At 37.2% G+C, this 26,710-nt stretch overlaps 1 protein-coding gene across 6 annotated transcripts in view; it reads left to right on the forward strand.

Moving 5' to 3' along the window:
- The first annotated feature begins 435 nt into the window (after nucleotides 1-435).
- LOC110100024 overlaps nucleotides 436-26,710 on the forward strand; it is a 77,351-nt gene continuing 51,076 nt past the window's right edge. The window contains exons 1-5 of one of the 6 annotated variants that reach the window (XM_028697752.1): nucleotides 436-582; nucleotides 7,113-7,237; nucleotides 7,327-7,466; nucleotides 14,433-14,582; nucleotides 14,738-14,843. In XM_028697752.1, the coding sequence (XP_028553585.1) occupies nucleotides 7,446-7,466; nucleotides 14,433-14,582; nucleotides 14,738-14,843 (277 nt within the window). In that variant the 5' untranslated portion in view covers nucleotides 436-582; nucleotides 7,113-7,237; nucleotides 7,327-7,445. Of the gene's footprint in view, nucleotides 583-619; nucleotides 1,001-7,112; nucleotides 7,238-7,326; nucleotides 7,467-14,432; nucleotides 14,583-14,737; nucleotides 14,844-26,710 lie in introns of those variants that run through there. The other 5 variants (XM_028697750.1, XM_028697754.1, XM_028697753.1 and 2 more) reach the window with 5 other exon arrangements.

Raw genomic sequence — 26,710 nt, forward strand, 5'->3', positions numbered from 1 at the left:
AAGCTAATTTAAACCTTAATTTGAAGAAAAAATGAGTTTTAAGTTTTAATTTAGTCATTAAATTTTATTTGTAGAAAAATTAAGTTAATATTGATTATTTTTTTAATGAAATAATAAAATTATGTGGAGTTCTATTTACTTTATTTGTTTAAATGTGCTAGGGATTTATTATTTTATATAAATGTTTTCATTTTATTTTATAGAGATTTAAACAATAAGAACATGAAAAAACAAAATAATTTATTTATTTTCAACTTAAGCAGATCAAATTTAATTTTTCGAATAAAAAAGTAAATAAATAAACAATACATATTTAAATATATTTTTACTAATTATAAATGAGCAAATGAGACGTTAAGGACTCCAAAATAAAAAAAATTGACTATTTTCTTGAACTCTGCCTATCATTAAAACAAGTACTTCGAAAGAAACTGGTATATAAATGCGGCAGTATCTAGCAAGGGCCTTGGGTTACGATTTGATCTCTCTTACACGCTCGCGTCTCTTTCCGCAGAATTTGGGGGCGACGGAGAAGAAAACTCTTCGGAGAGAAACCCAAAAAAAATATCTCCTTTGTCGGTGGTAAGCTTCGAAGACTGACGGATGCCTACTTCACTTCTTCTTGTTCTTCTTGTTCTTCTAGTTATTGTTTGTGAGAAGCACAAATCCGCAACTTTTGTTCATTAAAGATAAATTTTGTTAGATCTAGTGAAATGTAGCAGGGATTGGTCATGGAATATGAGTTATTTGGCTTTTGGTTTTGTTGGAGTAGCTCTTTTTTACCATTTCTGGATTGGCCGAATCTGGAATATTGAGTTTTTTCTCTATTCTCTTTCTGAAAGGTTCGAACTTAAAAGCGTGAAATAGTGGGTTTTACTATTTGTAGAAGTACTGGAGTGAGGGCTTTTAGAAGGAAGAATATTCAAATGCCATTACTTTTTGTGGCACTGTTTGTGGTTCGCCTGAGACGTTTTGTGTTCTTAAGAGTGATGGTTTGGAGGTAATTTGTGAGTTTTTTTTTTTTTTTTGAACTTTTTATTTTAATGGAAGTTTTCTATTGATTGTTTGCAGACTGTTTTCATCACTAGAAATTGTCTGAGTTGCTTTTCTATTTGTCTATTTTTTTCACAACTGTCTGAAGTTGCTAACTATCAAGTACTTGTTAGGATAGTTTGTTAGGGTAATAAGTGCAATGGGCGGTTTAGGAGTGAGTTTGTGGGTTATTGCAGGTCTTAGTAGTTTATAGCTTATTAGTGTTTATTAGATATTTGTTAGGTGTTTAATGAGCCGTTAGTATTGTAATTCTAAAAATACCCCTCCTTAGAGAGTATTAGATAATGCAAAATGAATGAATTGAGCTATGAATTCTTTCTTTCTTCTTTCATAATGAATTTATACAGTTATGGGCACCTTTGAATTGCCATTCTCTTCTTCCCTAATCTATTTCTGGAGTTTTTGGCAAGCTCAAAGTTCTTAGTTATCTCGTGATCTTATTTGTTTAGCTGTTAGGGTCTTAAAATATTTCGGAGAATGGGTTGATAGTTCCCGTCCACGTATAGGAGGTGTTGCAGTCCTTGTGCACTATTAGTGTCCTTTACTTGGTTTGAGGTTGAAGATTGGTAGGTGTTTATCCTCTAGCACATCTGGATCAGCTCAAGCACATATGATCAATACCAAATAGTTCTTTAGCACTCATTTTTTGTTTCAAGAATGTCAATTGTTGATACTCTACTTGAGGAAAATTCCAATTTTATATTGCTTTTTGAATATTTAACTATTGATGTTAGGTTATCCGTCCAAATATTTTATTGAAGAAGCTTTATTTGTCACTAGGCGTGAAAATTTTACTATAGATATTAGGTTGTATATTCACTACCTGAAGCGCAATTGGGTTTGGGTGGAATTAAGAGGTCACATGGAAGCAATAAATATGAATACAAAATGCCGATACAACTTGTCAAAGGATGTTCTATTGTTGGGTGAAAGCTTTACAATTCATCTACACACAACATCCTTGAGTTTTGTAGAGAAGATGTGGAACACAGGTGTTGGAGATGAGAGCTAGCACGATGACGTGGTCAACATACTTGAGGTGTTATATGGGGGTTGAGGTGTTCTATAGGGGTTCGTTAGTCCCAGGTGGTGATCCAATAGAGGTATCTTCAACTTTACAGGTGGGATTTCCCATATAATTTCCATCAACAATGGATTACAAGTTTTATATTTGCATGTTTTTTGAGGGAGGTTATCATGGGATGTTTCCCTTAGTCACTGGAGTTGATGTAGCCTAGATTGCCATTATACGAGCACTTACTAGTGCATCTTGTCTTGGTTTTCTGTTCATGAGGGCATCCATCTTGCGAGAAAAGTCCTATAACTGTGTGATGAGTGACGTTAAGTTGGGTTGAGAGGAGTCGCCTTCCACATCGTTCATGGAACCAAGCATGGAAGTAGTGGTAGTGAGTGTTAGATTTCCATGATTTGAACAATTTTCCATTGGACTTCTTTGACTAGTATGAAGGATTTCAATGAGTTCACTAGAAAGATATTAATGGACAATAGTTGTAGTTCGAGTTTGATAGAGACTCGTACTCAAGTTTTCATTGGTTCGAGGAGAGAAGAGAGGATTAAAATGAAGTGTTTTTGAGTTAGCTTACCTAGGCCGAGAAATGTCGAACAATTTTCCATTGGACTTCTTTAAAATTTACTATTTTTGAGTTGCTTTCTTTATTATTATTCTGTTCTTCTCGCTGTTTTTACCAATTTATTGTTAGGGTTGCTTGCAAACTCAAGTTTTCCAATAGGATTACTTGCAAACTCAAGTATTTCATAACAAATTGGTATCAAAGCAAGTCTTGAGACCATTGGGGGGCTGATTTTCTGAAATTTCAGCGGCAAAATTTCATTCGGAGGAAAGGATCCTTGTTGATTTCTGAAGTAAAAATTAGATTTTTTCATGGCGGCCAAGAAGGTAGACGTGTTGGAAGAAAGATTTGAAGGAGAGATGAGCCAAATTAAAGCTACGATGGAAGATTGAATATCATCTGTGGAAGACAAGGTTTTCGATCTTCATGTAATGATGAAAATGTTATTGGAGAGTCAAATCCAAACGGCGGCATCAGAGGCCAAAGAGCCGACGGGAAAAACAACACATTCGGAGTATCGTAGGAGTGACGCTGAAGTGGAAATCATGGAGGAACGAGGTAGGAGGTATGGAGGAAGGCATGGTTATGGGGGGCAAGATTCAAGGAGTGTTGGTTGGGAAAGAAAAAGAAGAGGAATATGGGAAAAGGGGTATTGATTTTGAAGAAAAGAGGGGGGGAAACGAAGAGGGTTTCATGTATGAACGTAGGAGAGAAGATCAGGAGACTTAGGAGAGGCCAAGCACTTGAGAAAGGGGAAACTATGGAGGAATAAGGTTAAACAGGGGGAGATCAAAAGGTAAGGAAGCTGAAGATACCAATCTTCGAAGGGGAGGATGCCTACAGATGAATATACAAAGTAGAAAAGTACTTCGCGTGAATGGGTTGACAAATGAAGAGAAACTGATAGCAGCAGACCTATCTTTGGAGGGAAAGGCATTATCATGGTTCCAATGGAGAGACCAAAGAAGACATATACGGAACTAAAGAGCCTTCAAGGACTGTTTATTGGAACGTTTCCAAACTGATAGGAGAGGAGACTTCTATGAATAGTTTTTCGCACTAGTGCAGGACAGATCATTGGCGGATAATCATGAGAAGTTCGAGCACCTGACCAGTTGGGTAGAGCGATGATTAGAAACTACATTAGAGGGAAACTTCATGAAGGGGCTCAAAGCATAGATCAGTGCGGCAGTTAAAGTCATGATGCATCGCGACTTGGGAGAGGCCATGAAGTTAGCCCAACTGGTAGAAAATCAGAAGAATCTTGAGAGGGGAGTCAGGACCAGCAGTTCGGGAGGCACGTACCAGATGATGACTAGCCACCTAGCACCCAAGGGTTCAGCATAAAGAGGATTTCATGAGACCACCAGGGAGAAGCCAGTAGGAGGGAGTGGGGAAAATTTCAAGAGGTTGCCAGAGAAGGAGATGCAGGAGAAGAGGTCAAATGGGTTATGTTTTCGATGTGAGGAAAAGTATACTCTAGGGCATATGTGTAGGGATTGAACTCTTCAGATTCTGACCATCTGTGATGATGAGGAAACTGAGGAGGGAGGTGAGAGAGAGATGGATGACAAATTGCATCTGGATGTGACGGAGGTCTCCTTGAATTTAGTAGTAGGATTCACTTCGAATCATATGATGAAGGTAAATGGGGAAATAACAAGCATGGAGGTGGTATTATTGATTGACCGTGGGGCTACCCATAATTTCATTTTCATTCAAGTCGTCAACCAACTGGGAGTGAAATTAGTGGATGCTGGTTATTATGGGGTGATGATTGGTACAAGGAAGGTAGAGAAAGGCCAGGGGATTTGTAGAGGAGCGGTGTTGACCATCTAGGAGATTCAGGTAAGGAAATATTTTCTCTCATTAGAGTTAAGAAGTACTGATATCATTTTGAGGATGAAGTGGTTGCAAACCTTGGGAGAAACTAAGGATAATTGGGGAGCACTCACGATGGAATTAATGGTGGATGGGAGAAAGCTGGTTATAAGGGGAGATGAAACTATTGTATCACTTAAGACCATGGTTAGGAGCATACAAGAGGTGGGGGAAGATTATCTGGTGGGACTACACAGGTGGGAGGCGATCAGATTGGAGGAGGGAGGGGATGTTTCTCTTTCAGTGCAGCCCTTGATTCAACAATTTGGTAAGATTTTTCAGCCACCTCGAGGATGGCCACCTCCACAGGAACACGAGCATATTTTCACAAGTTTTGAGATATCAGCAACTTTAACAGAGGACTTGGAGGTGCTACTAGAATCCTTCGAGTTATAAGGGGTACACAAAGGAGGGGTAGGAGTATAAGAGATATTGATCAAGTGGAAGGATCTTCTAGATTATGAGGCGACATGGGAGCCTTATGAGAGGATAAAACATTAGTTTCCCTCTTTCCACCTTGAGGACAATGTGGTTTTTTGGGAAGGCGGTATTGTTAGGTCGGTTCCTGAACCGACACAGTCGGCTCCAATGAGTCGGCCTTAATCTACAGGAGGTGGGTAAAACTGCTTCCCATGTTGCCGCCCAAGCAATAGGGGCCCACGCCCTATTTGATTGCCACCCATTAATAGTGGGGTCCACTATTTGAATTTATCTATTTTTGGCAAGGGGATTAATCTATTTGATTTAATATTTTAATCTATTTTTGGTAAGGGGATTAATTATTTGATTTAATTTATTTTTGGTTTGGGGGGGGGGGGGGGCAGCTAAGGCTATAAATAGGCATGGGAGGGAAGGGATAGGGCATGCTTGAATATTGTTTTCTCTTGGAGTCTCTTGGGTGTCTTGGGCTCTAGACTTAGTGTCTAGAGATTGGGAGAGAACGATCTTCCTCTCAAATACAGGATCAATTGTATCTTTGCTTATGTTATTTTGCTAATAAAATCTACTGTTTTTGGGTTGCTTTCTTTATTATTCGTGTGTTCATCTCGTTGTTTTTACCAATTTATTGTTAGGGTTGCTTGCGAACTCAAGTAGTTTCGATAGGATTACTTGCAAACTCAAGTATTCCTATCGCTTTTGTAGAACTACAAAATATTTCTTCCCTTGATCTATTCTTCCTAATAATTCTCAAAATTTATTTTAGAAAATAACAATTACATTTAATGATAATTAAAAATAATTAAATTGTGTGTTTAAATCTTATCTTACTGTAAAGGAAGGAGAAAGGGTGTAATCATGTATATCTCTTCTCCTGTTTTATTCCTCTTCTTCACTTCATAATTTTGACACAATTTCATAAGAAAATAACAATTATATTGGTGTTATCAATTTAAATGTTTAAGGAGTGGGTGACAAATTGGTTGAGAAGCGGGTTATAAAGTTTCTTGGATTCCTGCATGCATTGAAACCAACTTAAGAGGGGGTAATGAAGCTCTACAAAGATGTGCAGGCAACATGGCCAACTATAAGGAGTGGCAATGAAGCTGCATGAAAGATGAAGATGATGGTATTGATTGCGTAGTAGGGGATGAAGTTGCATGTAGCATTGCAGGGACAGATTTTAGATGAAAGGGAAATCAACAACTTGAAACTTGTGGGAATATTACTAAAGAATGGACAATGAAGTTGCATATAAAGGTGCAGGTGATTTGACTGATTGAGAAGAGAACAATGATTTACCTTGCCATTGGAATTTATTTAAAATTTGATTGGATAGACTTGGCATCGGGTCAGCTTGTTTGGGTTTAGGCTAGGTGTCTGGTTAAGCTTTCGAGCCACTACTTTGATTAATGATAAAAAAAAACATGGGTTTGTTTACAACGACATTATAATCTATTCAGAGTTGTGTGGTTGATTGATGGGAATATCTCATTTATATCTAATGAAAACAAACACCCTTATTTGCGAAGAATGTCAAGGATTTTTTTTAGCTCGAGATAAATGTTTTTAGACAAACTGATTGTGGCAGGTTGGAGCAGGACAACTGAGCAGTTCAAAGAAGATTTAGACTTCCTGGATCTTCAGCAACCAAACAATAGCATGTTGATGACAATTGAGATTACCTTCATGTTCCTCGTTGATGGCTAGAGTCTGGAGTCTCGGTCTACTAGCTTTCTTGTTCTCCCCTCTTTCCTCCTTTCACGTGTGCATGCCCATACAATGAAAAAGAAAATCAACGTCTGCTGACCCTATGTTGGTCTGACCAATTTGATTGATTTAGGCTTCGTTTGAGATGACTTTCTTTCTTCTTCTTAAATCATCTTTCTAGTATAAAAATTGTAATTTTTGTACTAGAAAACTGCTTTATGAAGCTGTAAAAAAGCCGTCCCAAACGAAGCCTTAGACTTGCATAGATTTACTTGAACCTCTTAGTATGTTTTGTCAGGTCAATTTAGGCTCAAATTAATTTATTCAAACCGAGTTGAATTTTACTATGCTTATAAGCGGCTTTAGATATATGCTCCACTAAAATATTTTGCTTGATCAGATATAGATTTTTATTATTCCATTTGTCATTTGTTGTAGGAGCTTAGCTTGAAATGCTTAGCAGCTGAAAGAAATTGACCAAGGATAGGACTTCAATTTGAATCTAAGAGGTGCTTTGCAGTAAAACATACTGGACAACATCCTGGGTAGTCTACCAATTCTAGGTCTTGTTTTGATGGCAACATAATTGAATTTAGAACAGTTAATTACATAGTTTATTACTATTTCGCATTTTTTTTGTGCCTCTTTTCAGGTGATAATACTTTTCGGAAGCACAGTTCGTTCTGAGTTGGTAGAATCCTGATGTGAAGTATCTTAAGTTTCACAGTCATATAACAACATTGGAAACAAAAAACTGCTCATGTGTACTGAATGGAAATGAAATCTGCACAGGTAATAATAGCATAGGGCCACTTTAACTTATTGTTTGTATATATTTACTATCCTTTTGAAAGCTATTTAATGGGCTACTATTTGTTATAAAAGAAACCCTTAGAAAAAAGCAAGGAAAATTTACATACATACCACTTTATAACATCCTATTTACATATCTAACACCTAAAACTTTAATATTACATCCATACCACCCTATATTATTTTAATATCAAATATACCATTTATATTTCTTTCCTACCACTCATATATCTACCACTCATACTTTGTATGAAAATGAACTATGGGTGATATTTATGTAATATTAAAGTTTTAGGTGTTAAATATGTAAATAGAATAGTATTAAGTGGTATGTATGTAAAACTCCCAAAAAGCAATTATAATTACCTATCATTCTTGCTTGACAGAACCATGTAAGCATGTTTAATAGAGATTCCATCATTAATTGTTATATGTTTTTTCTTTTAGTTGTCATTTTCTTTGTTGTTTCCAACAACTATATCCTTCAAATCTCTTGCGTTTAGTTGTTTTTGAGTGGGGGAAAAGTGAGGCCATACCCAAACTTATTACGAGCTTCAGACGTTACCATCATCAACAAAAGTAACAACAACAATATTATCATCATTAATATCTTGCTCTTACTATAGATTGTGTGTGGTAATGGAACAATTATTAGGTCCTCCGACCGGACGTAGAGCTACGTCCGGTTGGAGTTAAAATCGCGCCAAAAAACGAGAAATACCGATTAATACCAAACAATAGCGAGGAATACCATCATGTGAAGACCCAATACCGAGTTATACCGAGCTATACCGAGCAATACCGAGTTATACAAAAAAATACCGAGTTTTTCCTAGAAAAAACTCGTTATTTTTTGTATAACTCGGTATTGCTCGGTATAGCTTGGTATAACTCGGTATTGGTCTTCACAGGGCGGTATTCCTCGTTATTACCAAATAATACCTAGCAATACCGAGCAAATACCGAGTTTTTTGGTGGGGTTTTATTGCCGACCGGACGTTCCTCTACGTCTGGTCGGATGACCTAATAATTGTTCGTGGTGATGAGGGCGTTGACTGTCTTGAACGGAAGTGTGGGTTAGGATTGAGAACAATGTGTCACTAATTAACATATAAAATGAGAGAAAGCACGTAACCGAAGATAACAAGATTTACATAATTTGATTTCAACCATGCTTACATTTTTCGAAGAGGAGAGATGATTTAATCCACTTTCAAAAAGCCACAATTGTGGTATATAAATCAAGATCACTTACCAACCCTTTCAATTCTCAAGTATACGTTTGCACAATGAAGTTAAAAACTCTCAAATAGAAGATAATTATCTCTCACCAAGATGCTAAACACCCAATACAAAGCCAATTAGAACCCCCTTGTTGATGATGTTTGCCAAAGTTGTAATATTACAACCTCCATCACCTAAGAGAAATCCAATTAAGAGGTTAGCTTCACCAAACAAATCTGAAATTCTAATCTTAGAAGATAAGTCTTGGGTGCTAGGAAATAGGCAAACACCTTTGAAAATAAAAAGTTAAAAAAAAGAATAGAAAATATAAATGATCAATACACAAAAACGGTAAAAAAAATTCATACTTGTTCACCAATTAATTACTACAAGCTGATGTTGCAGATATTAGATTTAAGTGATTTGATTGTGGAGAATCATATACTTTTTTATGGAAGTAATTCTCAATTTTCAATCTCGAACTTCTTGATCATTAATCTCATAAATTCATTTTGTTGTCAATTAATTGTAAGGAGGGTATTAAATGACTTAAAGTTGAAGTAGCAACTTGGATCAAGAATGTTGTGCCACAAACAAATAAAAGTGAGAAACAGAAAGCACATCAGATAAGGTACCAAGATTTGGATAGTTTGGCTTCAACTAAGTTTGCATCCATAGGAGAGGAGAGAAGGTTCAATCCATTATTAGAGAAGCCACAATCATTGTGACAAATCAAGAGCACTCACTATGCCTTTTCTAGTTCTCAGGTACACCCACATACAAAAGGAAAATCCCAAAATAACTCTCAAATATAAGATGATTGTCTCATTAAGATATCGAATGCGCAAAATGAAGCTAGCCAAAATCCTAATGATTCTTCTCGCTAATGTTGTAATCCTATAACCACTATTTGAACAGAACCAAACAAAGAGATTTGTTTCTCCAAATGCACACAAAATCCTAATACGAGTGGTTATGTTCTGGAAACCCCCAATATATGATTTCTGAAATCTCTTTCGCAGTATAAATATTGATATGCAAATATTTAACCACACAAATTCATTTGAGAAAGAGAGGCATATATCCTAACATTTATTCCTTATTCACTTGGGCTGATGTGTTGGTATCGATTTAGTCTATTTGATCCTTTGTTTGATTAAATAGGAATATTCTAAGAATGTTACATACTTAGGCTTCATTTGGGATAACTTTCTTTCAGCTTCTTCAAGCAGTGTTTTAGTGCAAAAAAAAATAAATTGTACTAGAAAGCTGCTTTAAGAAGTAGAAAGAAAGCCGTCCCAAACGAAACCTTAATATTAAGTCACATTTTAACAATGTGGCTTCATGAATCCTTTGTTTTCCAGTTAATTAGGAGTGCTTTTAGATCTTATTTGCATAAATCTTTTTGCTCAGTTGCCAACCATTTTATCTTTGGTCTAATTTTTTTCTTTCTTATTCCTTTCATATTCATTTTATCTTCCTATGGAATTAATTATACATTCACTTTGATAAGCATTGTTCCTCTGTACCTCTAATACAACTATCGTTTGTAGTCTGCTTAATATGATGCAATGCTCGTTTTCTTCTTCAGTTCTTAGCCAGGAATCATTATGTTTGTCTATCTAGTTAGTACTGTTTAATATTTCATGTTTATATTATCATCTTTATTTATCATTTCATTATTTATTAGGGTTACAATAGATATTTGTTACTGTGAACAACCATTATCTCAATGCTTTTAGGATTAGTGTTCATAAAAATTAAGGCTACTATTATAAATTGTAACCCTTTAGAATATTATTGAGAGTTGTTGATGATGGAATAAAGATATGGCATTCTTTTGGCATTCTCTTAGGGGATCGGTTTCTTCTTACTTACTCTTGAGGTATTTATTCTTCTAATCTTTTCAATTTCTTTTTCTTAACTTTTTTAGTTCTATTTCTACACCAAATTCTTCATTTTCAGGACTTCAGATATATTAGAAGTCAAGCCTGCTCTTAAAAGCCTTCGAATTCTAAGAATTCTTAATGAGTAATATGTATTAAGGTTTATTATGATCACGTCATCACCTTCTTCACTCCAACTTCCTCTCCTTATTTTGATTGTGTTAGGGAGTGAACCAAAGTTGGGCTATCCGATGTGGGACTAAATTCGAAGACTCATGTGCTTTAATAGATTGGCATATTCACATATGCAACATGAACCTTATGCTTTATTAAATACCCAAAATCATGTTAAATCAAACCACCTAGGATAAAATAGATTAACAAACCCATGTTCCTTAGCCTAGCAGTTTTTCACCCTCTTAATTTCCCTTGAACATCAATGTAGTGATCTTTTCACGACCCGGCCCAAATGCTCGATTTAACGAGGCGGGAATTAAAAGTTGGACGGTAGAATCTAATTATTTCAGTTCATAAATAATACCACAATTAAGACATCATTTTTATTTCTCCTTTTATCTGAAGAGCCACCAACAAAAAAATTTCAAATACTTAACATTTAAAAAGATCATAAATTACCTATCTTCAGTGTTGTATCGTCTTTTATAAACAAATTCTTCCCTTTCAGCGATTTCTTCTTCTTTGGGGGCGTTTACCTGAACATTAATTTAGTGGTTTGAGTTTACAGTGTAAACTCAGTGGGTAACTGTTAAAACAATCAATATGAATATTCTTTATTTACAATACACCTATAATATTTAATATGCATCTTATCATTTCTTAACTTTATTTCATTCATTTCAGTCATTTATACATATCCGATCATTTTCCTTTAAAACATTTTAAAACTTTAATATTTTCTTTTCTCATTTAATTCGTACAGGAGCACAGTCTAAATGTACTCAAAAGTATAACCATTTTCATTTTCATAACCTTTTCCTTTTTAACGTGCATGAGTACGACATCCACAGCCAGTACTATAAAGAGGTGAACTCCTGTAGTTTGCATGCTTATTATTTTTCTTTCTTTTCCATTTATTTTGAACATTTTTATTCATTTTCATATGTCATTTCTTCGTTTGCATATTTCCTTAATACATACATATATCATATAACATCCTTTTTCACTCATATACTTAATTTCATTCATGTTATTTCATTCTTATTATTTCATCCTTTTGTTTTCTATTGTAATAATATTCACATTTATTTATGCATTTAAGCTTTCAACATTTCACACATGATAGTATCTAAAAATAAAACCTTTAAAGCAATTTTATGATACAAAACACTATATCATATTTGAAAGAATAATACAAAATATTAAATTTCATAATTATAATTACCCACTTGAATGTTTTGGCTTCAATACTTTCCAATATTCAACTCTTGCGACAATCTTTCTTGCTACAATCAAATCTCCTGAAAAATTCTCTTATTTGTGTCAATTCTTCACCTTGCACACAAAGTTAGTCAATTTCTTTCTAATCCATCAATATTAACATTAAGAATTTCTCCAAAATAGGCAAGAAATAAAATTCTTAACTCGTATCTTTTATCTCAAAGGACCTTTCTTATTTGATGAGTCGGACTCCCTCAAAATTTTGATTTCTTCCTTTTCCTTAAAAAGGGATTATTCCAACTCAAAATCCTTCTCACTCCTTTCCCAAATTCTTCAAATCTCTTCCTTTGTCCTTAATGAAACACCCTCATTATTTAGATGAAGAAATAGGGAAGGATTTATACAGAAATAGAGAAATAAAAACAAACATTCTTCTCTTTCTTCCTCTCAGCCGTTCCTCTTCAACATGAACTTTCCCTCTCGCGATTTCTTCTACCGGAAAGAGCGAACTATCAATATCCCGTGAGAGGAGTTGTTACCTTTCATCCTTATACACTAAAATCCAATCGACGATGCAATCCGAGCTGTTCAGGAGGCGTTATGCACACGAGCGGCATCGCTCGCGGTCCGCCTGGACCGCGATCTCCCTCCCGCGAGCTTCTGTTAAACGGGGGAGGGGCTGGTTCAGCTGAACCGGTCTTTACAAATCTCTTTATCCAATTCTCACTATACTCATTAACCCTTCCTCTTCCCCAAACCCTCTTTCTAACTTCCTAACAAAATCTTCTCCACCTCATCTTTAAAAGTCTTCAACCAAATCACCAAAATCATTACCTTACCACCTCTTCGCATTCAATGTTTCTAGCTACCTCATCAGCATCCCCATGCACTTCTGATATCATCAACAAAACTCATTCAAAATTCGAACCACAAACAAGCCTAATCCTAAATTCAACCCCAACCATAACCAATTATCCATTCAAATTTCAAATAAGCTTTAGCGAGCCCTTCTCTATTTGCGAATAGCATTATGCCCAATCTTCTTCACATTATTTTCTTGTACATCTCAAAATTGAGACAACCTCTTTTATACAACAACAACAACAAGCCTTTATCACACTATGTGGGTCGGCTACATGAATCCTTTTTCTCCATTGTGTCATGTTAAGAGTCAAATTCTCATCTAAATCTAAAAAAAGGGGTCATTTCTAATATTTTTTAACCAAGTCTTTTTAGGTCTACCTCTACCTTTCTTAACATAAGTTAAATCTAATACATCTACTTTCCTAACCGGGTCATCGGAAGGTTGCCGTTTTATGTGACCAAACCATCTAAGACGACTCTTTCTAATCTTATCTTTCACTGGAGCTACCTCTTTTATATTGAAAAAGTTATTTATTGAAATCCCAACCCAATTGATTTATGTACCACAACCCAATCCAATTTGATTGATCTCAATCCAAATTACCCTAAAAATTGTTAGCTTCAATCAACCAGTGCTTTAGTCAAATTAGATCAGATTGGCAGCTTCAATGAAGACTTCGATGTTTTTAGCGATAGCTTTCCTTCGATGATGAAAGTGGTCACGAGGATTGATGAGCGTCGCAGTCAATAATATTATTGTCTTGTTAGTCTAGCCCTTTATCTGTTCTTCCGTGGGATGTATTTTCCATTTGTCACTTCATTATGGAATATCTATTTCTCTCTTTTTGAGGATGTATTTCACTAACTCAACAATATAATCAATGACCTAATGTTCTTCATTCTGCAGCATTTCAACTCTCCGAAATATGGTTCTTTTAATTCAAGGCATTTGATGTTGTGATAATCGTCTACTTCATTTCTTCATTTAGTTAGTATTATTAGTTTGTCATATTAATGCATCATCATTGTTTTTCAGATGTAAAATAGCCATTTGTCACTATGGCATCCATCTTGTTTTTCTGAATGTTTCTAGGGTTAGATTGCCCATGATGATTAAACCTTGTAAACATAGTAAGCCTTCATGGCCGATTATAGAAACAATAAAAGAGTGTTCTTTCAAACTCTTTGGGGATTGGTTCCTTCATCTTACTCCTGGATGTGAGGTTGCTCTCTCTCTCTCTCTCTCTCTCTCTCTCTCCACTTGAAGTATTTATTCATCTGATATTCTCAATCTCCTTCTCATTACTTCAATGTTGGATTCTTCTCTTTGTGTCAGTCAAGTTATCAAAATCTACCATGATCTTCACTTTCGCTTCCTTGCTTGCAATATCAGTGTCAGAGAATGAAGGATACGGTAAGTTGTGGATGACAAATGTTGTCAAGTTAAAGTACAAAAGAGTGTGCATTATATTTCATCATCTCCCTTTGGTCACTTTTTGTCCTGTCAGCACATTATATGGCTGGGCCCCTGATGGTTGTGGTCTGTGGGTTTGTTTATTTAAATATTACGCAGGATTCTCCATGTGCTGCAGAAGGTCAACCACCTTCACAAGAATCTCAAGGTAACCAGCAGAATAATGGAGGTGGTGATGCTCCTGTAGCAGAATCTAATGCTACTGCAAACAGTGATAACAAGAAAGTCTCTCGTGAAGATATTGAATTTGTAAGAATGCTTTGTGGTGCTAATAAAATTTTATTGAATTTGTAAGAGTGCTTTCTTGTGTTAATTAAAATTTTTAGACTAAAAAGTCAGTTATTTTTCCTTTAAAAATGGCATTCAATATTCTATCTAACCCATTACTCCTGTTATTTATGCAGGTTCAGAATCTGATAGAACGATGTTTACAACTTTATATGAATAGGGGAGAAGTAGTCAGAACTCTGTCTAGTCGTGCCAGGATTGAGCCAGGCTTTACAACCTTAGGTGGGATGATCATTTTAATAGTTTTTTTTTTGTCTACTTACAATTGGCTCAATTCCACAAATTACACCTAGGTCCCTATATACTTTCTTATTTAGCATCCTTACTTCAGCTATATTACTGATTATAAATGTTTTTATCCACAAATGAGTTCCAAATGTAGCTTTCACCTTAGCATTCACATTGGAATCTGCATGATGTCTTGCTACCTAAACTACTAGAACATGGGTTTCTTTTCTTGAGAACCAATTTACTTTTATTGAAAATAAATTTGTTTTCTTAGCTTGCTTCTCTATTTCAACAATCAAATAAAGTCATTCTCAGCTATTTCTCGAACAATCAAATCTACACTGGTTTCCTATAATCTTCTCCCACAAACTATTTATTTTCTAAACAATTTAAATTGTGTGGCTTAACACGAAAAGTAAATCTCAAATATTGATGAGGACATCAACAGGAGATTCTGGTGCGTCTATCATAGGAGAAATCGAAGATCAACGGTTATGATTAGGAGTCTCTATTTATGATGGATTTTATGTGTTTCTTGTGCTTATGTTTTAGTTTTTACCATTGTACTCCTATGTGGGATTAGTTTGTGTTGTAGCTCAGAAGGCATTTTAGTCTTTGTGTCTGTTTTATTTTGAGGCCTATATATGGAGGCCTTCGCTGTTGTAGGAGGATGATGATTAATGAGAAATTTTTTGCATTCTTGTTCTCATGAGTGTTGAGAGCTTTAGAGAGAGGAGAAGTCCCTAGGTGAGGGCAAAAGCAACTCCCGCCAGCTGCAGGAAGTGTCCGGGCTCTCGGTTTCCCCTTCCCATTCCTTTCCTCCCTCCCTCCTCCTAGCCGAAACCACCCTCTCCTTCCCCCCATACCGTCGGCCGAGCCCCTTCCCCTACCTTGCCGCCGACCAAGTTCCCCCCCCCCGGTTTGCCGCCTGCCAATCTCCCTCCCACACCTTGCTGCCAGCCAACCTACCCATTCCCTTTGGCTCCAATTTCAAATTGGCCCATTATTTAATTACCCTGCTCTGGAATAATCGTGGGATTTAATTATCAAATTCTCATAGCCTCTCTTGAATTCCTCATCTCCTCTTTCTCCATACAAGCCGCCGGCCACCCTAGTTCCCTCTCGGAATTGGAAGAAATTTCACTCTCTATGGATAGCCGACCCCGAGCATGATCATGGCTTCATATTTGACCCTCAAGGATGAGTGGATGTTCATCCGTCGCCTTTCTTCGACATCAATTTTGAGATCGACCATTTCGCCGAAGACTACATCGATTGAATCTTTTTTTCATTAACAACCGCCATCGACGAGCATCAACTTCCCGTTCAGTGGCAAATCCTCCAACATCCACTAGCTACCTCCTCTCCGAATAACTCTTCATTGAGCAATACCATAAGTGCCTACTATCTTGTGGTGGCATCATTGACATTGTATAAATTATTCTTCTGTTGAAAATACTCAAGAGTTTCGAGTGAGGGAAACTCAAGATGATCAATCTAATTGTTAACCGGCGGATTCTTGTGATTGGCAAATTAAACATTTCATATTTTCGATCTTATTTTAATTTCTCCATACTCTATATAGATGCGTGCTATTATAAGATTTTTAACTGAGAAATCCTAGAATCTATTCTTGTGAAACATTAAATTTTAATTAGCAAGCTTAATAACTTTTTATGATTTCCACGCAATTCTTGCAACTGTTTTATGTTTCATATCATCTTGATATCAAAGCTCGGTTGTGTCGTCGTTGCATTCTAGGATTCCACATACCCATTTAGTAGACGTCTTAGTTGCATCCACCCTTTCCATACAACGTCATTACATTACCATTGTGTCTGCATTAGTTACCAAACTTTGGAGTCAATGGACCCCGAACAAATTTAGCGTACCGTAGACTTTATCGTAGATCAATTAGGTACTGTGACCCAACAACTAAGAGATACCTAAGGTGAGTTAGCTCATTTTCGTCTCCAAGATGGAGAACGTTTAGACAACATTGAGAGACTAGGGAACCACACAATGTATACCCCCTCTAGGCCTCCTTCCCCTTATGTTGATGAGGCACGAGCTGATGACGTACCTCCTTGAGACCTATGCTGTCATAACAACCTTAGGCCCCATCGCAAACCAGCGGGTCATGATCCAAGTTGGCGAGATAATGATGCTCAACCACTCAAAAACATTCGAATTGGCACTCTCGACCCACAAGTCTTTCTGGACTGGCTTAAAGGAATGGATAACTACTTTAAATGGTAAAATATTTCAGAAGCTTGGAAGGTTAGGTTCGCTGAGATGAAAGTTACAGGGAGAGCTAGTCAATACTAGATGAACTAGAAAATATGTGTGAAGCTCGAGGTGAATACCCCATCACTAACTGGAGAGCTATGAAGCAAGAGCTCAAGTAGAAATACCACCCTCCGTTCTATTACCCCAAACTCTTATATAGGTGGAATAGACTGACTCAGGGTAACAAACTCGTGAAAGACTACATCTCTTCTTTCAATCATTACATGATTCGTTGTAGTGGCGAAGAAACCACCACCCCAGCCCAAATCTTATCTATGTTTAGAGCTGGCCTTAGGGAGGACATTCATAATGAACTTTTCGCAAGAGGAGTTAATACTCTTGAAACTGCTTGCAGTCTCGTACTTGGTCTTGAAGAGTCTAGGACTTAGTCCCATTCCCGTAACCTAGACACCCGACCCCCTCCTTTCAAAACTGCCCCCAGTCAATCTCAAAATAAACCTCTCGGCCCTTTGACTGGTCGGCCCTCTGTTGGCCAATTCCAACCCCGCCCTGACTACAAGGGTAAAACTCCTGAGCGTGAGGCACCCAAAACTAATCCAGGAACTAAGTGTTTTAAGTGTCATGGATATGGACACATTGCCTCGCAGTGCTCAAGCTCTTATAAAGTCACCATAATTGTAGAAGTCAAGGACGAGGATGAGCCTGATACTGAATTAGTTCATCATATTGATGACGAGGACGATTTCTTTTGTGAAGAAGATACTTCCATGATTCACCGTGCAAAAAATGGATCATGTTAAACTTCAAGTTGTTAGTTGTGCCTTATCTCAACCTAAGCCGAGTAACGACTGGCATAGAACTTCCATCTTTTACACCTTCACCAAGATTGGTGACAAGAACTGCAAGGTTATTATCGATAGTGAAAGTTGTATTAACGCTATCTCTTCCACCATTATTACCAAACTTAATATGAAAACGGTTTCCCACCCGAATCCCTATAAGGTTGCGTTGATAAATTCGACCTCTTTAGAAGTAAAAGACATGAGCCTTATTCTCATTGAGTTTGTGAGATACAAGGAAAAAATTTGGCGTGACGTTGTGACAATGGATGTAGGTCAAATTATCCTTGGTCGCCCATGGTTATTTGACAACGATGTTCATATTTATGGGAGATCTAATACCTGCATGTTTGAATGTGACTGGTCAGCCCTCTGTTGGCCAATTCCAACCCCGCCATGACTACAAGGGTAAAACTCCTCTTCATTGAGCAATACTATAAGTGCCTACTATCTTGTGATGGCATCATTAAAATTGTATAAATTATTCTTCCGTTGAAAATACTCAAAGAGTTTTGAGTGAGGGAAACTCAAGGCGATAAATCTAGTTGTTAACTGGCGGATTCTTGTGATTGGCAAATTAAACATTTCATATTTTTGATCTTATTTTAATTTCTCCATACTCTATATTGTAGATGCGTGCTATTATAAGATTTTTAACTAAGAAATCCTAGAATCTATTCTTGTGAAATATTAAATTTTAATTAGCAAGCTTAATAACTTTTTATAATTTCCACACAATTCCTGCAACTGTTTTATGTTTCACATCATCTTGGTATCAGAGTTTGGTTGTGTCATCGTTGCATTCTAGGATTCCACATACGCATTTAGTAGACGTCTTAGTTGCATCTACCCTTTCCATACAACGTCATTACATTACCATTGTGTCTGCATTAGTTATCAAACTTTGGAGTCAGTGGACCCCGAACAAATTTAGCATACCTTAGACTTTATCGTAGGTCAATTAGGTACTGTGACCCAACAACTAAGAGATACCTAAGGTGAGTTAGCTAATTTTCGTCGCCAAGATGGAGAACGTTTAGACAACATTGAGAGACTAGGAAACCACACGATGTATACCCCCTCTAGGCCTCCTCCCCCTTATGTTGATGTGTCACGAGCTGATGACGTACCTCCTTGAGACCTATATTGTCATAACAACCTTAGGCTCCATCGCGAACTAGCGGGTCATGATCCAAGTTGGCGAGATAATGATGCTCAACCACTCAAAAACATCCGAATTGGCACTCTCGACCCAAAAGTCTTTCTGAACTGGCTTAAAGGAATGGATAGCTACTTTAAATGGTAAAATATTTCAGAAGCTAGGAAGGTTAGGTTCGCTGAGATGAAACTTACAGGGAGAGCTAGTCAATACTGGATGAACTAAAAAATATGTGTGATGCTCGAGGTGAATACCCCATCACTAATTGGAGAGCTATGAAGCAAGAACTCAAGTAGAAATACCTCCATCCGTCCTATTACCCCAGACTCTTAGATAGGTGGAATAGACTGGCTCAGGGTAACAAACTCGTGAAATACTACATCTCTTCTTTCAATCATTACATGATTCGTTGTAGTGGCGAAGAGACTACCACCCCAGCCCAAATCTTATCCATGTTTAGAGATGGCCTTAGGGAGGACCTTCATAATGAACTTTTCACAAGAGGAGTTAATACTCTTGAAACTGCTTGCAGTCTCGTACTTGGTCTTGAAGAGTGTAGGATTCAATCCCATTCCCGTAACATAGACACCCGACCCCCTCATTTCAAAACTGCCCCTAGTCAATCTCAAAATAAACCTCCCGGCCATGTGACCGGTCGGCCCTCTGTTGGCCAATTCCAACCCTGCCCTGACTACAAGGGTAAAACTCCTGAGCGTGAGGCGCTCAAAATTAATCCAGGAACCAAGTGTTTTAAGTGTCATGGATTTGGACACATAGCCTCGCAGTGCTCAAGCTCTTATAAAGTCACCATAATTGTAGAAGTCGAGGATGAGGATGAGCCTGATACTGAATTGGTTCATCATATTGATGATGAGGATGATTTCTTTTGTGAAGAAGATACCGCCATGATTCACTGTGCAAAAAATGGATCATGTTGAACTTCAAGTTGTTAGTTGTGCCTTATCTCAACCTAAGCCGAGTAACGACTGGCATAGAACTTCCATCTTTTACACCTTCACCAAGATTGGTGACAAGAACTGCAAGGTTATTATCGATAGTGAAAGTTGTATTAACGCTATCTCTTCCACCATTATTACCAAACTTAATATGAAAACGGTTTCCCACCCGAATCCCTATAAGGTTGCGTTGATAAATTCGACCTCTTTAGAAGTAAAAGACATGAGCCTTATCCCCATTGAGTTTGTGAGATACAAGGAAAAAATTTGGCGTGACGTTGTGACAATGGATGTAGGTCAAATTATCCTTGGTCGCCCATGGTTATTTGACAACGATGTTCATATTTATGGGAGATCTAATACCTGCATGTTTGAATGTGACTGGTCAGCCCTCTGTTGGCCAATTCCAACCCCGCCATGACTACAAGGGTAAAACTCCTGAGCGTGAGGCGCTCAAAACTAATCCAGGAACCAAGTTTTTTAAGTGTCATGGATATGGACATATTGTCTCGTAGTGCTCAAGCTCTTATAAAGTCACCATAATTGTAGAAGTCGAGGACGAGGATGAGCCTGATATTGAATTAGTTCATCATATTGATGATGAGGACGATTTCTCTTGTGAAGAAGATACCGCCATGGTTCACTGTGCAAAAAATGGATCATGTTGAACTTCGAGTTGTTAGGTGTGCCTTATATCAACCTAAGCCGAGTAACGACTGGCGTAGAACTTCCATCTTTTACACCTTCACCAAGATTGGTGACAAGAACTGCAAGGTTATTATCGATAGTGAAAGTTGTATTAACGCTGTTTCTTCCACCATGATTACCAAACTTAATATGAAAACGGTTTCCCACCCGAATCCCTATAAGGTTGTGTTGATAAATTCGACCTCTTCAGAAGTAAAAGACATGAGCCTTATTCTCATTGAGTTTGTGAGATACAAGGAAAAAATTTGGTGTGACGTTGTGACAATGGATGTAGGTCAAATTATCCTTGGTCGCCTATGATTATTTGACAACGATGTTCATATTTATGGGAGATCTAATACCTGCATATTTGAATATGATGGTAAAAAGATTAAACTTTTGCCTTCCCAACCCAAGCCTTCTAAGGAGGGAGTTAAGCCTACTCCTATCAAACCTAGCCAAGGCCTAAACCTCCTGGTTGCAAAAGATTTAGATGCTGAACTTAGTCATGGGTCACCCATGTACGCCTTAGTAGCCCAGGAAGTGATAATTGAAATAGAAGAACCAATCCCGAAAGAGGTCAAACCTCTTTTGGAAACTTTCGCCGACGTGTTCCCTGAAGATCTACCCAATCAACTTCCCCCTTTGGGGGTCATCCAACATGCCATTGACTTAGTACCTGAAGCTTCCTTACCCAACCTGCCTTACTATCGTATGAATCCATAAGAGCATGCTAAGTTAAAAGAGAAAGTTGATTATTTACTCCAGTAAGGATTCATTAAAGAAAGTCTGAGCACATGTGACGTTTCTGCACTTTTGACTCCCAAGAAAGATGGCTCGTGAGGAATGTGTGTTGATAGTCGTGCAATCAACAAAATCACTGTAAAATACTATTTTCCCATTCCCCGCTTGGATGATATGTTAGACATGATGACTGAGCCTTCTTTTCGAAAATTGACTTCAAGAGTGGATATTGCCAAATCAGGATTCGCCTTGGTGATGAATGGAAGACGTCATTTAAGACTAAGGATGATTTATATGAATGGATGGTCATGCCTTTTGGTGTTAGCAATGCACCTAGCACTTTCATGAGGGTTATAACTCAAGTCCTCCGCCCATTCTTAGGAAAATTTGTGGTAGTTTATTTCTATGACATTTTGATTTATAGTAATTCAGTGGGACAACATTTAGATCACTTAAAACAAGTTTGTGAGGTATTGAGGAAATAACAGTTATATGCAAATCCTAAGAAATGTAAGTTCCTCACGAATAGTGTTAGCTTGCTATGATTTATTATATCATCCCAAGGGATATCAGCAGATCCCGAAAAGGTGCGTGCAATTAATGAGTGGCCTGAACTTAAGAATATCAGGGATGTTTGGAGTTTTCAAGGATTGGCCACATTCTATCACATGTTTATTAGAAATTTTAGCACCATCGTTGCCTCAATAACTGATTGTTTGAAAAAGGGTGAATTTCACTGGACCATATCTGCCTCTAAAGCTTTTGAAGAGATCAAGAAGAGAATGGTAGAAGCCCCTGTCATGCGTTTACCTGATTTTTCTAAAGTCTTTGAAGTAACTTGTGGCTTCTGGCCTTGATTTTGGTGGAGTCGTCTCCCAAGAAGGACTTCCTATGGCCTACTTCAGTGAGAAATTAAATGATATTATACACTGATATTTCACATATGACAAAGAATTTTATGCTTTCATTTAGTCCCTTAGGTATTGGAGACACTACTTGATCCCTCAAGAATTTGCCATTTTCTCTAATCATGAGGCCCTGCGTTATATAAACTCCTACAAGAAACTCAATGCCCGACATGATCATTGGGTCAAATTCTTGCAAGAATATACATATACGATCAGACACAAAACAAGTTATAAAAATAAAGCGGCGGGGCGTTAAGTTGTCGTATGATGATAACTTGAGAAATGAGGACATAAATAATTAGATTTGAGAGTATTAAGGAGAATTATAAGGACTGTCCTGACTTTAAGGATATATATTCTTTATTGACAACTAGGGGTGAACTAATAATTAATGATTTCTTTCTTGAAGATGGGTATTTGTTCAAATCGCAAAAGCTCTGCATCCTCAACACATTACTTTGGAAATTCCTCATTTGGGAATTATAGGCTGGAGGACTAGCTGGGTATTTTGGCCGAACGAAAACTATTGCCTCCGTAGAACATTGTTTTTACTGGTATAGTCCTAAACGTGAAGTTAGTAACTGGTGAAAAGGTGTCACACTTTTCAGCTAGCTAAACAGCGTAAACAGAATACTGGTCTGGCCTCTACACACCTCTCCCAGTCCCTAATTGTCATTGGTAGGACGTAAGCATGGATTTTATCCTTGGACTACTAAAGACTTTTAGAAAAAATGACTCTATTTGCGTGGTAGTTGATCGTTTTTCCAAAATGGCCCATTTCCTTGTTCTAAAACTTTTGATGCTTCTCAAATCGCGAAATTGTATTTCAATGAGATTGTTAGATTAGATGGATTGCCTAAAACCATAATGTCTGATCGAGATGTCAAATTTACTAGTTATTTTTGGAAAACTTTGTGGCATAAGATGGGTACCAAACTGTAATCTTCTATCGCTTTTCATCCTTAAACGGATGGCCAAACAAAAGTTGTTAATAGGAGTCTAGGCAACCTCTTAAGAACCTTGGTAGGAGAACTCGTTTGAGATTGGTACTCCAAACTTTCGACAACTGAATTCGCTTATAACAACTCTGTTAATCGAACCACGTGTCTGAGTCCCACTGGAATTGTGTACGGGTACCAACCTAGACAACCTATAGACTTGATTCTTATGTGTCCTAAGTTAAGAATATCTGAGTCTGCATCTGCATTTGAATCGCATCTTTAGGAATTGCACAAGAAAATTAATAAAAATATTGAACAAAACAATGCTAATTATAAACTTAATGCGGATCGTAAGAAAAGATTTAAAAAATTTGAGGTTTGAGATATTGTAATGGTATGGATTTGTTCGGAACGATTCTCACAAGGGACCGTTAAAAAGTTACATACTAGAAGTACGATACCTTTTAAAATAACATAAAAAATAAATAGTAATGCTTATGTGTTAGACATACTTGAAGGTTTTAACATGAATCATATGTTTAACATCAAAGATCTAGTAGCCTTTGAGGGACCAGAGCTTAAACCCGCAAATTCACTAAATATTAGGCCTTGTAACCCTATCGGGTGAAAACCCTAGCCTACCTCCACTCCAAAATATCTCTTCTTTACCTAATGCGGAGAAAATTGAAACAATACTTAATGATGAAATCATTTCCACCAAAGAAGGTGGGCGCCAAAGGTATTTAGTTCAATGGAATGGAAAATCGGAGACGTAATACACATGGATTGATTTTGATGAGCTACAGAGATTGAATCTCGATATTCTAGGGTTGTATGAAGGCACTCGTGATGCTTGCTCGATAGGGTAGAGCTTTCTCCCACCTGGGAAGAATGACGAGGACATCATCAAGAGATTTTGGCGTGTCTATCATAGGAGGAATCGAAAATCGACATATACGATTAGGAGTCTTTATAGATGATAGATTTTATGTTTCTTGTTCTGATGTTTTAGTTTTTACCATTATACCTCTATGTGAGATTGTTTGGTTGTAGCCTAGAGGGCATTTTAGTCTTTTAGTCTTTTTTATTTTGAGCCTATATATGGAGGTCTTCGTTATTGTAAGAGGATGATGATTGATGAGAAATTTTTGCATTCTTGTTCTCATGAGTGTTGAGAGCTTTAGAGAGATGAGAAGTCCCTAGGTGAGGGCAAAAGAAATTCCTGTCAGCCACAGAAAGTGAATTAGTCTTGGATTAAGTTTTAATACCTCTAATCCTCAATAAAGTAAAACATCTTTCATAGTGTGACATGCCACACAAGGTTCACACTTTTATGTGCACATCCCCTGGGCATACTACGATTATGATTTTTCTTTTTATGCGCATGTGATTAATGTCATGGTGTGATGAATATTGTTTAGTCAATGTTGGTGTGACATGCTACATAAGCCTCACACTTTTATGTGCACATCCCCTTGGCATGCTAGGATTATAATTTTTCTTTTTATGCGCATGTGATTAATGTCATGGTGTGATGAATATTGTGTTGTCAATGTTGTTAGCACTTACCCTTGAGTGGATATGATAAAGATATATGTTTTTTTTTTGCAGGTGGACGTGTCCAAGTGGGGGTAAAATAAGTCGTAATTATTCAACACTGTTTGCTTGCAGGCTCCACTTAAACCCCAAAGAGGCATGACCAATAGGATAAAAGCAGAGACTTAGCATTTTAAGTGCTAGGCAATTCTGGATGTGTTTTTATGATATATATAAATTGATCCTAATTCATTATTTTATAGGGTTGAGTCTGTTCTTTTTCAAACATGTATTTGATAAATTTATGATGCATATTTGAACTTGTGGCTTTCAGTCATAGGAGAGGTGGATCAAGAGAATGTACTTGTTTAAAGTGAAGCCCAATGTCTACTTGGAAGCCAAAGCTTGAAGACCATCCCATCAGTAGAGTTTGTAATAAAATTTGACTGAGTTGTGTAATGACAGACAACTCAGCTGTCAAACTTGGTTGTAATAACATGGACATTAATACTTTTATATTGGTTGATTTACATATGTATACATGTGATGATTGTTTACTGGATGTGTAATAGAAAATACATTTTTTTCTAGATTTATTCTTTTGTTTTGATTGGGGGTGGCTTGGATTTTTGTTGCGGTTGGCTCTCAGGACAATTATGATTTTTTCCCATTAAAATATAAACTACTTAAGATCAATCTTAGGATTCATGATTTTTTAAATATAAAAAAATTGCATGGTTTTCTTGAATGAGCTAAGTTTTTTAAAAATTTAAATTGTGTTGCTATATGTTTTTCAGAAATAGAATTTTGATGATTGCAAACACTTATGTTTTACTTCGACTGCCTTGCCTACTAACGCTTGAGGACCACATGATCGAGACTGCAAGTTGAACTAGCTCAAGATTGGGTAGATTAGGTATGAGTCAGTCTGTAATGTACTTTTCCCTTTCTTGAGTCAAATGTAATCTTTATGGTGCCCGATGCTAAGTAACCTTGCACACACACACCTGAGTGAATTTTTTCTGTCTAAACTTAGAGTTCTCTATTTTGAGTACATCGTCCAGGACGATCCGAATATCGTCCCGGACAATCCGTCAAAAACAGAAACCCTGATTAGGGCATCCTGGTTAAGTCAGCCATCATTAAGCCGATTGGCCTGGACGATATTGTATCGGCCGGGACGATAGGCTCATATCAGAAAGAATCAACCGCCATGATCTATTTATGTATTATTTATTTTAGGACATCATCTAGGACGATATCCTATCGGCCTGGACGATACAACACAATTATGTTTAAATTAATTTGATAATTATGGAAAGTAATTAAGGCTGATTGCACGATCATATCGGCCGGGCCGATTGTAGGATTGGCCGGGACAATGGCGTGGACGATTGACATCGGCCTACTTCAATTCAGGGCGATGCCCATGCATGACGATTTGGCTTGGATTTGAACTAATCGGCTCCTATCGTCCTGGACGATGTGACCAAAATTACTCTAATCGTCCCAAACCGACCGGGCTGATTGAGCGAAATTTACGCTGATAGGCCAGGCCGATACCCCTATTGGCCTGGACGATTAAGTCGGTTTGTATAAAACAAGAGCTATTCTGAAGCTCTTCTATTTAAGATCTCTTGCTCTACCTTAGAGGAGACCTTGAGTGTTGCTTTCATGACCTTAGAGCATGGTTTAAAATTGCGCAATATGAGGCTCGTCTTGAGGCCCGCCTTAGCGCAATTCCAGTAAAAAATGCCTAGACTTTTTTTTTTATGAGGCTTGCGCCTCAACTTGGTTGAGGCTCGCCTCGCCTCACTGACATGAGGCTTACGCCTCACGCT

This window comes from Dendrobium catenatum, unplaced genomic scaffold (assembly GCF_001605985.2).
Source record: "Dendrobium catenatum unplaced genomic scaffold, ASM160598v2 fragScaff_scaffold_993, whole genome shotgun sequence".
NCBI lineage: Eukaryota > Viridiplantae > Streptophyta > Magnoliopsida > Asparagales > Orchidaceae > Dendrobium > Dendrobium catenatum.